We start from the raw sequence: 12,692 nt of genomic DNA, 5'->3' as shown, positions 1-12,692 counted from the left end.
TATTTATGAATTTAACTATTATAGTTTGGCTAATTAATATAGTGATTGAAATTCTGAATAAAAGATGGATTATATTTCTTTTTATTCATAAACATAATCAACTAAGAAAAATAAAGGAGAGAAAATCCGTTGTTTGGCTTGATTTGAATTTGATAATTGAAAATTTATTCAAATTTTTAAAAATTTATCTATATGTAACTTTAAAAAAAATTGTAATTATTATTCATTCCAACACATTTGTAGGATGAGATGACCGAAGACAAAAGAATAAATTTAAATATAATTATTTTTTTATTTTAATTATTGTAAAACTGACAAAGATATTACTCAAAAACTCTTGTGAGACGGTCTCACGGATCAATTTTGTGGGTCGAATATCTTATTTGGGTCATCCATGAAAAAATATTACTTTTTATTGTGAATATCGGTAGGATTGACCCATCCCACAGACAAAAATTCGAGAGACCGTCTCACAAAAAACTTATTCAAGATTTTATATTAATGCTGAATCTCTCATTCGAACCAAACAATATCATCAATTTAAGTAAAACAGAGCCTGATAACTCTTTTAGTTCGTTCCATGCAAATGTTCAGTTATAATCATAATTTATCTATATATTAATTATTTTAATCGATATATTTGGTAGAGCGATCGAACCATGATGCTTGAGCTGCTGTGCGGTTTAAAAGATTTGATTTGCACCATTACCACAAGCTATAACTTTTGGCCTAGTGGTAATCGCTTGATCGTAACAATTGATATCAAAGCTAAGGTCACGGGTTCGATTCTCATTGATCGCAAGGAGTGCAATTATTGGAGGGAGACTGTTGAGTGCAATAATTGTCCATACTAAGTATAACGATCGAACCATAGTGCTTCAGCTGCTGTGCGGTTTAAAATATTTGAGTTTCACCATTACCATCAGCTATAGCTTCTGGTAAAGCTGTAAACGTTTGGTCCTATACATATACTTAGAAGAACAAAAATATGGTAGGCTGTAACGAGTTAAAATATATAGACATAACCAACACCAAACAAACACAAATTGCTACTCCGGTAAACATAATATAAATCTAATGATAATCATCCGTTGGAACAAAAAACTAAAAGAAACGAAAAGCGCAAAAACAAAAACTTTAGATGATACAAGGAATATATTTTCAGTAAGAAAATGGACAACAAAAAATATAGTTGAGACCATTAAACGTCATTTCAATTTCATTCGATAGACGGTTTCATTTATTACACAATTAAAAGCATTTAATTTAAAACGTATGCCGTATTCGTTAAGATCTCTTGTGAGACGGCCTCACGAATTTTTATCTGTGTGATAAGTCAATCTTATCAATATTCACAATAAAAAACAATACTCCTAGCATAAAAAGTAATACTTTTTCATGGATGACCCAAATAAAATATTCGTCTCACAAAATACAACCCGTGAGACCGTCTCACATAAGTTTTTGCTTAATTTAGATTTCATTAATCCTACAACTAATGCTTCAATTTCAATTAGCAAGAATAAAATTTTTCCAACAAATTATTTATTCTACATAATCAAATCATTACATATAAAATTTATAGTATCACCTTCACTATATAGTTTTTATTTTAATTCATTAATTTTAAAAATGATAAAATGGTAATTTATTATTTTATCTCAAATTTCAATCGATCAAATTAAACATATTAAACGATCTGTCTTATGTATATAAAAAATTATATATGTTTTCATACATATTAAGAAAATGATTAGTACATAAATTTTATAAATAAAATTTCTAATTTTCCTTTATTTAATGAGAGTTTCTATTAGTTTTTAAAAAGATCATTTTTATCATGATAAAAATAGTTAGAAACAATTAATGTATTTTAATGATATGATAAATATATTAAAAAATAGAGAAAAAATATAAAATATGAAAATTGAACTATATATTTAAAAATAAAAAAAATACGATCTCTATATTTTTTAAAAAATATTATTTATTATTTATATTTTATATCTAACTCAAATATTTTAATAATCAAATATATTTATGACATCCAATTTCATTAAATGGGCGGTAAAAAGATATGTTTGGGTGGTTCTGTTCCTCCCTCTGACTTTTCAACGCCAACTTCTTGACTTGACTGGAGGGAGTTTAACCAAAACTAAAATCGGGCCTGAATCTGCTTACAAATCAGCAGGCTACAGTATTTTTGTGGTTCTTGGAACTTTCTCTTCTTTTTTCTTAATTATTAATTATTAATTTATTTTTATGTACTCTCTCTCGATCTTGCCTTTGTTTCTAGGAAAATAATTTCTAGAAAGAATTATCAAGGGGAAGGAGAAGGGGAGGAGAGAGAGAGGAAGAGATTACAATAGACGCCAATGGAAAGCATCACAGGGTGGCAAGTAACTATTCTTTGTGGGATTGCATTGTGGATCGTGGTTTCTTCGATTTTAAATCTGACTGGAAAGATCAGATCTTTAACCCAGCCATGGGTTTCGCACTGTGTCCTTTCTGGCACTCCCATTATTCTCAGGATCCAGGTTGGTTCGTTGGGGTGTGTTTGTTGCAGATTTTTTTATTTTCGGTTTGGCTTTTTTCATGTACGACTTTCATTGGGTTTTGCAGAAATGCCAGAATACGTATTTGGATGCCTTGTTTTCTGGGATGTCTTGTGTTGTTTCCGTGCCTTTTTACACTGCTTTTCTTCCTTTCCTTTTCTGGGTATGCTCGCTGTTACTCCTCTGTTACATGTGCATTTTCTGTTTGTGATTGATCCAGGATTTGGCTGAATTTTGAACATTCCACTCGTAGAATTGTTTATAAATTTTGCTTTGTTGTCATTTAGACCGGGCATTGCAAATTGGCTAGGCAGATGACTCTCTTGATGGCCTTCTGTGATTACATCGGAAACTGTACAAAGGTAAGTTCTTGCCGTACTTTTCATCGGATTAGACGCCTGCAGATAACAGCACCGTGATCTATTTTGTAGTGTGTTAATTGATTTCTTTTTATGATCATGGCTAACAGGATGTAGTATCGGCACCTAGACCTAGTTCTTCACTTGTTAGGAGATTAACAGCGACCAAAGACGAGGAAGAGAATGCAATGGAATACGGATTACCTTCTTCGCACACTCTTAATACCGTTTGCTTGTCAGGGTATGAACTTTGAAGGTTTTCTTGCATCAAGACTCATGTTATTTTTGGCCTACTCAAGAGGCAGTATGCCTTTGTTATGTTTGCGCGCCACGTACCAATGAAATATTATGTTAGTATTTGTTGATGTGAGAAAATTGATATTGTGTCCCGTGTTATTGGCATGCTTCAGTTTCCCAGTTCTTTATCTAATCTTCCCGAGTTTCTCTGTTGGGCAGCGCAGGTATCTGCTTCATTACATTCTGTCCTACTCTGGTTATAATGTCTACACTGCTGTAATGGGATTCAGCATGGTTTGTCTGGTTGTGGGACTCATTGGCTTGGGTAAGTATTATGTTTCAGAATTTTAATGGTTTCTTATTCTTGTCCTACATATCCTGATCTAAGGTTGCTATATTTTCAGGAAGGATATACCTGGGAATGCATAGCTTGATTGATGTTATTGTTGGTCTAGCTATGGGATTGGGGATCCTGGCAATTTGGCTCACTATGTCTGAATACTTGGATAATTTCATAGTCTCGGGTCCAAATGGTATGGATGCTCTCCAATGACGAGTCATCATTTTTACCCTAACCACTGTTATGTCATAAATCATAATTGTTGGGAATCAGTGTCAATTGTTTAGAGAAGCTAAAGGTGATGATTTTTTTAAAAATCATCGTTCAGAATTCAGACATGGTTTTGCAGAATCCATGGCAATTAGAATTTTACAATTTATTTATTTATAGTGATGCAGAAGTGAGGTAGATCCTTAACAGTTGATAATGGCCCAGTTCTGTTTCCGTTCTCACTCCAATTAAGATACGACATGCCAAGGGTCGGTTCTTGGTGACACTATCTAGAAGAAGCCCATGAACATGACATGAAGAAAATGCAAAACAGTATCATAGCAGAGGATATGAGAATGCACGTGTCTGTGAAAAACGTTTTGTCAGTTCAAGGACCAAGAGCTGATTGCCTTTTGCCTTCATATTTTAGTGTCCAAAAACGTGGAATTGCATGTGAGCCTTGCATGATGTATTTTATATATAATTACCTAATCGTGTTGTAGACCTTTCTTGTTTCGTCACCTTTTCAATTGATTTAGTTAAAGTGCATGCTAAATAAGGTGCTTGAAGTGTCAAATCAGAGGCCACTTTGCTTTAGCAATTTTTAACCAGGGGAGCTCTTAGCATTTGACTCACAAATAAATGTATGATAAAGTTGAGAATTGGACTAATTTGATAAGGGAAAACGGTTTTTTTCTTGGCTGTAAGATTTATGTTACAGAAACCTTGATTTGGGGTTACTTTACGCGTTTGATACCCAAGTGCCGTTTGATTAAGTAGATTAGCTCATGGATATCTTTAATCTCAGTTTCTACCGAACACCTTGTTACTAGCATGGTAGCACCTTTATCGGTTCCTCTTCAGCAAATTTATGCAATTTCAACCACTACCTCTTAGAAATCTCAATTATGCGACTCAACCATTAATATTTCTTTATATTTATTTGTGATGGATTCTTCAAGTGCACAGGTTTGTGTATCAAGTGGGAATAATACTTAATTGACAACCTTGGATTGGTTTTACAATTCATTTAACCAAGATTTGTTGATCTAGTAGATATTCTAAAAGTATTCTTTCAGTTTTGAATGCCTTACTCTATCTATTTGATCCAGTTTGGTGGACATCATTAACTGGGAACACCGACATACCAAAATGTGATTTCCATTTCCGTACTATTTAACAGCTAGTCATTTGTCAGTAAGGTAGAAAACCTGGAGTGGACGTTTTTTTGTTTTCTATCATTGAAAAATATTTTAGCACCATTTTCGTTGTTATAGTATGTGAAGTGGACATTTTTTTGTTTTCTATCATTGAAAAATATGTTAGCACCATTTTCGTTGTTACAGTAGGAATTGATGTGAATCTTGGCCTCCAGGAAAAATGATAAGTAGAATCTTTCCTAGATTCAAAATGGTGATGGGTGTAGGCTTAGCGTGCTTTTTTTTTTTATATATATATATTTTGGTTGATATCTATAAATTGGATGTTTTTTTGTCTGCAGTTGCATCATTTTGGGCTACCCTTAGCTTCTTGTTACTCTTTGCCTACCCAACGCCTGAATGTTCGACCCCTAGTTTTGAGTTCCATACCGCCTTCAATGGTGTTTCCTTGGGAATTGTAAGTGAACAAACTTTTTTCCCGTTTAATTTCTCGGCTTGTTTGCTGCTGTAGAGGTCAATATATTCGACGGCCTTTTGTATTCCATTGCACTAATGTCATCATTTTTCATTTTTTACCCCTTATATTCTTGTTTATACAACTTTAGCTACTAAATTACTGCATTGATATATATATATATATAGTTACAACTTACAAGTGGGTTTAGAACCCATGACCTTCTCCCATTTTTGGGAGAGGCCATGCCACATTGACCAAATGGTCAACTACTGGCTACTGAATTGATTTAATCATTAATGCATATCTTTTATATGATTTTATTTTTTAAAAATTTATCTCGATGTTCTTAATTAATAAGAGTTCTAGCTCTCTGTATTGTGTCGAAAATGTAGGTTTTCACGGCCTAACCACTTGACTGATGTGTTATGCTGTGTTCTCTTTCACATTATTCAGATACGTCTGAACTTTCAGCGTATTTTGGTTTATAATCCCAACATGTATGTACACCAGCGAAATTATTGATGGCAGTCATATTATTCAGGTAATTGGGGTCCACCTGACCTTTCATCAGTTTCACCATGAAAATGTGGCACAAATATTTTCCCCTCAGTTGCCAGTTCCCACATTTGTTGGTAGAATTCTTTTGGGCATTCCAACCATTCTTGTCGTGAAGTATTGCAGCAAGGCTCTTGCGAAATGGATTATACCCATTCTTGCGAATGCTCTGGGAATTCAAATAAGATCAACGAGCTATTTACCTGCTTTAAAAGGTGGGATGTCTCCTGATAAGAAGTTGGGTGAAGTGAAGCAATCAGGGTATGTCCAGAAACTCTTCTTTTTCTCCGAGCAGACTTCATTTGACGTTGATACTGGCATAAGGTTCATTCAGTATTCTGGTCTTGCATGGTCTGTTGTTGACCTTGTTCCTTCTCTATTTTCTTTCCTCGGCTTGTGATACCATGTACCATATGCTTTTGTATGGCGAGCTATTCTTTTTTGGTGCATTACTTGTAATATGCACATATGTACGTGGACGATTATATTCTTTAACCTTTAATGCCATGACCAAGCAGTTTAGAAATTGGAAGGATAAAATTTTCATCGAACGAATGTTTTTGAGCCACTTGGGTTTGAAAATTCCTTGGCATTGTATATGGTACAAGATTTGCAAGAAACGCTGCTACAGCTGGAGCTGGTGCTATGTATGCATCAATAATAGCGATCAAATAAAAACCTGGGAGTTCTCACAGATGTGGTTTAAGTTGTCCGCTGGATTGGTGATTCATTAAACAATACGTGTGTTCAAACAGACAAGACACACATACATCGCTGATAATCTATATGTATTATCACAACCATACTCTAGCAACTCTTATTTTTGTCTCTACTGGTATCAGGAAATTGCTCAAAAGAACTTGTAATATATTTGGAAGAAGAAAATGTTCAGCTGCTCAAACCTCTACCCTTCATCACATGCCTTCTCAACCCCGGAATATGAACATTAGAGATGTAATCTTTCCAATCTATACTCTCCACATCAAATCCAAATTGTAGTTGTTCTTCGGTAGACAAAGATCCCATCAATCTTTTAGTGTTGCTGTTATCAAACCTGTCATATATTTCATGTTGAGGGAAACTATATACAGAAAAGCATGTTGGGATCATGGAAAACCTGAAAATGTATACCTGCCACCATAGAATGTATAGGGTTCATAAATAGTAGCCAGATTTTTGGCTTGCTCCACTGATTTTCTGCAAATGAGTTGGAGTTTCTGTGACAACTTTCCATCAAGATTGGACAAAGCCCCCAATCCAGTTCGGTTAATAGCATGCCTCCAAAGGTGAGAGGAGAAGTCATCCATGGAGCTGAACAGCTTTATTTGTGGAACACGAACTGGGACCCCAGTTGAGTCGATGAATGGCAGAGAATTGAAGTGCTCGAATACTAGCTTAGCCAGTTCCCTGAAAACTAGGGGGTTCACAACAGATGAAGCTATCTGATATATGCTAGTTTCTGCTTTTCCAGATGCCCCATGCTTAACCATGGCTGCCAAAGTTGCGTTCACAACCATATCTGCTGGAACCTGAAACAATCCCTTGACATATCAGACCTTTTAATCTCTATCTTTTAATTATATAATACTCTGAATATATTACCATTATTAGTATACTGAAAATATACAAAATTTATCGTGATCAGACTTACCACATCAAGAACTCCATTTGGGTCACCCAGAAAACCCGTGAGCTGACCCTTTCCATAGTGAAGAATAATGGGATCCATCATCCTGGTGAAAAGAGATCAACTACTTTCGTATCTGTTTATCCAAGTAAAGTTGTGATCTTTCTTGAAATACATACCTGTTCCCCTCCATCCAACCGGGGAATGGTTCTTTGTAAGTGCTCTCGATGACACTTGGTCTGATTACGACAACTGGTATGTTGCCTCTAATATTATTTATCATCATCTCTCCCATTGCCTTCGTAAAAACATATGTATCTTGCCATCCAAATTTGTTTGCTCTGATGATCACAACATTGAAAACGATACAACAAAACTAATTCAACGATATTTGAGCAACTACAAAACTAGATATTTATCAGAGAAAGAACTCAACTGTTGTTAAATTACCTTTGTATCCCTAGATCTTTCATTTTCTGAAGCAGTGCTGCATCATCTCCAAGAGCTTGCTTTGATTCCAAGACTAGCTTTATTTCATCTTCCACATTCAATCTGTGGTGTATGTGATCACCTGCTATACTTTCACCTAAGCTGAAAGGCTTTTCCATGACTCTGCCTTGCCTTTGTCCATTAACATAAGCTAATCTTGCCATAAATAAACGAAAATAAACCATCTTCTTCAAGAATGCACATATGTAAATCTATCCATATCAAACATGGAACGTTTGATCATATCTACGTTTAAATTTAGACAAAAAAATCCAACTTAAAGAACTTTCATGATCACGGTGGGAACTTTGATCAAGAAAAAATGATATAAGAAAACTGGAAATTCGGAGTCATTTAAAAAGTTTGCATGACAGCCAATACAATGAATACTGGCAACTTGCCTGTGGATAGATGCAGGAAGAGCTTAAGTTTCTGGCATTTTCTAGCAAAACTCATTAAGCGCATAGGTCCACCAGTGTTTATGTCGAGAGCTGTATCATACCTGAAATTCATCAAACCTTTTACCTAAGACATGCATTCTTTTTGGTACATAATTTCGTCGTAGATATTAAATGAAAACACAAAAAACTAAATAAATGCTTCCAAGTGTATACCTTTCATCAAATGTTGTATTAGCTGCAGAATTTATTATCACATTAACCTGTTTGCTGATCAAATCAGACGCTTCCTCATCTAAACCAAGATTCGATTCACAAATATTTCCAACCACAGGAACCAACTTGCTCAGCATGAAAGCTTGATATGATTTTCCATGAGTTTGTTTCAGGCGCTTGAAAAGCTCCGTATTTATTATCTACGCGAACGTTTAGGGCCATTAACTTTTGCTTAAATTTAATTCAAGGAAATATATACACAAAGAAATCGGTGCTTAAGAACTTGCATACTTCATTTTTCAACCTCCCAATAGCAGCTTCTTTGTTCTTAGCCTTGATCAAGACAAATATATTATGGACATCTGGTGCTGTCCTAAGTATTTTCTCAACGATAACTGAAAATTTTACGTGGAAAAGACAAGTAAATATTAATCCATCATGCATATAAGTGATATATAGCAACATCATCTTCGTAACATAAACTATAAATCTATCAGTTAACTAGAAAATTGCATGGTAGAATAGAATATCGCTCGTGCACACATATTGAAAATTTCTCCTCCCTACACGGCGTAATGTTAATGAAGAAAATTAATTTAGTGAAGAAATTAAAGCGGAATTACTTTTTCCCAAAAATCCAGTAGCACCAGTGATAAGAAAGGACTTCCCTTTAAGAAACTTGACAATGCCAATACCATCATCGTGCATTTCCACATCCTTCCCTTCCGGACTCAAAACCAGACTACTAGCTTCCATAAAAGTGGCCGCCCCATGATCCGAGCTAATCAACGATGACGTTTCCGTGAAAACAGAAGAAATCCCGCTGAACTTCCTAGCATGATTATTGCCACTTTGACAGAACACCACCACACTCTTGTTATTTTTATTTTTATTTTTACTATAGTTTGAGACATTCACAGCGCCGTTTAACGGAACGGGGATGGAAGAACTGAGAGACAAAGCCTCCATTGTTGCCCTGAGATATGTAAAAAAGATATAACAAAAGAATAATGCAAGCTGACAACCCAAAGCTTTCTGTGAGCTAGGTGCAATAATGGTTGGCTGCACAGTTAGCTTAACAATCTCTTTCGTTCTATTTTTTCTTCTTGAATTTTTTAATACAAAAACAAGTTTAAAGCTTGTTTGTATAAGATATGAGTTTGGTTCGATTTAAGATGAGAAGATAAAAGATGGTTAGTTTGGGGGGTTTTTAAAGTGGAAGGAGATAAGAATTAGGAGAATCAAAACAAGGCTCTCTTTTTGCATGCCTCCCCCTATGTCCTATGCTAGCTCACGCACTTACTCACAAACGACTATTTTGCAGGAATCCTAATAATAGACTTAGTCAGCTATTAGATGTTACGTTGTAAAAATCTAACAAACAAAATACACCAGAATAAAGGGTGTGACGACCTAGAATATATATTATACTNTCACAAGTGTATTTCTAAAAATTCATGAATAGGATAAACACATATTTTTCTTTTCATTTTCATGGATTTATGTGCTATGGTTATTCTATTTTTTCAATGGATACATAATAAAGATTAAAATTTTGAATTTAATTGAAAATAAATAATTCTGGATATGCTTATATAATTTTTCCCTAAACTAATTACTATTATAGCTGGAAGTTTTAATACATATTTAATTTTTTGAAATCCGATCCTTGATATTTATATTGTGGCATTCAAAATTTTATTTGAGAACATAATCGTACAGTTATTTTGATTTTTCTTTCATTAATTAAGAATAAAACTTAATATCAGTGACATATTAATTAGTCTTTATGTTTTATTTTTAATATTATGCATATAAGTGAGGTTATGTTACGTCTATCGGTTTTGTGTATGTAGACCGTAGAAGATGAAAAAGCTCGGTTTTTATTAATACGATTGATTGATTTAGTTGTTAGATTTATGGATTTTATTTAAGCATGCATTAAGTGATTTTATGTGAGACAGAATACTTTCCTATTTTTTAGTTTATACGTTAGAAGTATTAGACTTCGTTTTGCTCCACGAGTTAAGAGTGCTCGACATCAGTATTTTAGAATAATATATAGTTCGTATTATACAATTTTTGTAATTGTTTGCTCTAAGATTGAATATATGCAGTCAACAACAAAGTTTTAGATTTGTAATTAATTTTGTGTTTATAATCCGTCTCTAATAGCTTCTTGGCTAAAATAATATTTTTTATTTGCATTTCAAATGTTGCTTTTTAATTTTATGTATTAAAACAATTTCATCTTCATCCATCTTGCACATAATTATCATATAAACTATTTTTTTTCTTTTAGTTATCAATTTTTGTGAGTTTTGAAGATCTAATGTATGTTATTTCATGGTAACATAAAACAATGTGATTACAAGAATTGGATATTTATGTGTTGTAGTTCTTGAGCTTAGATGATTTCAAGTGCTTGAGTTAGCGATTCTTGTTGTTTCTCAAAGGAATGTAAATATGAAAGAAGTACACATAATGAAGTTGGAATCAAGCCAATTGCTTTAGAAGTGTCAAAATTAATCGTTGAAGTTAATGAATTGAATGTGAACCTTTATAATGTGGCAGTTAGCTTATGGCTTGAACTTATGCCCTCTGTTCTTTGGTTAATGAGGTGTTGAGGGTTTTGTACGAACTACATATCCAATGATCATCATTGATCCAATAGTATTAATTGGATCCACCATTAAAGTAATATCCTCGAGGTACATTGAACTATACTTTGTTTTTTCGATGATTAAACGCCGATGAAGGCTTCAATGAATTGTTTCAGATGTGGTCTTTCGGTTGCAGATGTTTTGTTCCAACGCTATTTGGTCTTATGTCTTTTTGTTTGAATCCTTATAAAGTTGTGTTTGGATTGATGGATTTTAAATTTATTGGTTTCACAACATCGACTTGTTTGGATATATAAAATTCACGTGGATAAGTCCAAATCAAATTATGTAATTTTAAAAAATTTCTCAAAAATAATTAGGTAAATGAATATGGAGCTAGAAATAAATACAATAGAGAAATATGAATAAGAAGAATATACTCGTTGTACTTGAGTTAACCATTTTTTATTAGTGATATCGTGAAAAATATTGATTACCAGAATAATTGATTCAAAATAATATGGAAAAATAAAATTTTTTTTACATGTAAGTAGAGATATATTATAATGTAAGTAAATATATATTGTAATTAATTTTAATGATATCTTTAAAAAAATTATGAAAGATCAAGAGATTATATGAAACAAGAAATTTAAAAAATGATGTGAGAATAATGAAATAATAAGATAAAATTTTCATTTCCAATGAAGTGACATGATATTAATTTGAATTACAAGTATTTTACAAACATATATTAATTTGTCGACATTTATAGCTCAATACGTGTATCAAATATTATGAGTTCTTATGGAGAAAACAAATTAGACTTGAATATTTAATCTTTGTTATCGTATTTTAATTATTAAATTTCCAAATATAGAGATCATTTAATAATTTCAAATAATACGTGTTTCACGTGCAAATTTTTATATTTTAGCATAGTATAAATTTTGATAGTTTCGAAATATTTTCAATCTTCATTTTTTAAAATGCTTATTAAGATTTTAAGTAGCATAATATAATATGCATACTCGTAACTTTCGGAACTTTAATTCCGCATCTTTTTTCTTTTTTCTTTTTTTTTTTGAATAATTTTGTGTTTTTATATATAGGATTACGACTAAAGATATTAGAACTGACAATCAAATTAATATGATTTGATTTTTTAGAAGTAGTTTAGTTGATGTATTTTGCACCTGGTATACGTGAAACCCGAAACTAAAATGAAATTCGTCTACATGTAGCAAGAGTTTCAATCGTTTGAGATATTTTATTTGTGAACATAAATTTTCAAATTGTCGATGAATGCTGATGTGATATCAGAAATATCAGCTTTTACTCGTGTTATTTGAATTCAGATATTCCTAACAACATATTTTTAACTAATCCAATGTTACATCACCACTTGGAATAAAAAGACCAAAAACTGAAATCAAACATCAATTTATTGGTCTAGCCATACCAAACTTTAATGAATTACAAATAG

The 12,692-nt window shown here is 32.9% G+C and overlaps 2 protein-coding genes across 2 annotated transcripts; one reads left to right on the top strand and one right to left on the bottom strand.

Moving 5' to 3' along the window:
- Window positions 1–2,275: 2,275 nt before the first annotated feature.
- Window positions 2,276–6,413, top strand: LOC140962945 (lipid phosphate phosphatase delta). The gene is made up of 8 exons (XM_073422074.1): window positions 2,276–2,537; window positions 2,623–2,718; window positions 2,843–2,917; window positions 3,025–3,155; window positions 3,376–3,476; window positions 3,556–3,684; window positions 5,203–5,318; window positions 5,860–6,413. The coding sequence occupies exons 1-8, from the start codon at window positions 2,376–2,378 to the stop codon at window positions 6,271–6,273; spliced, it is 1,224 nt and encodes a 407-aa protein (XP_073278175.1). The 5' UTR covers window positions 2,276–2,375; the 3' UTR covers window positions 6,274–6,413.
- Window positions 6,414–6,646: 233 nt separating this feature from the next.
- On the bottom strand, window positions 6,647–9,762 carry LOC140962943 (fatty acyl-CoA reductase 2, chloroplastic-like). The gene is made up of 9 exons (XM_073422073.1): window positions 9,227–9,762; window positions 8,895–8,998; window positions 8,604–8,803; window positions 8,391–8,491; window positions 7,951–8,140; window positions 7,680–7,841; window positions 7,525–7,606; window positions 7,005–7,402; window positions 6,647–6,927 (listed from the first exon to the last, which is right to left on the bottom strand). Exons 1-9 carry the CDS (start codon window positions 9,570–9,572, stop codon window positions 6,762–6,764), a joined length of 1,749 nt encoding a protein of 582 aa, XP_073278174.1. The 5' UTR covers window positions 9,573–9,762; the 3' UTR covers window positions 6,647–6,761.
- Window positions 9,763–12,692: the final 2,930 nt, after the last annotated feature.

This window comes from Primulina huaijiensis, chromosome 17, assembly GCF_012295235.1.
Source record: "Primulina huaijiensis isolate GDHJ02 chromosome 17, ASM1229523v2, whole genome shotgun sequence".
Taxonomy (NCBI): domain Eukaryota; kingdom Viridiplantae; phylum Streptophyta; class Magnoliopsida; order Lamiales; family Gesneriaceae; genus Primulina; species Primulina huaijiensis.
Note: the sequence above shows the minus strand (reverse complement) of the source record. Positions and strands in the feature narration are given on the sequence as shown.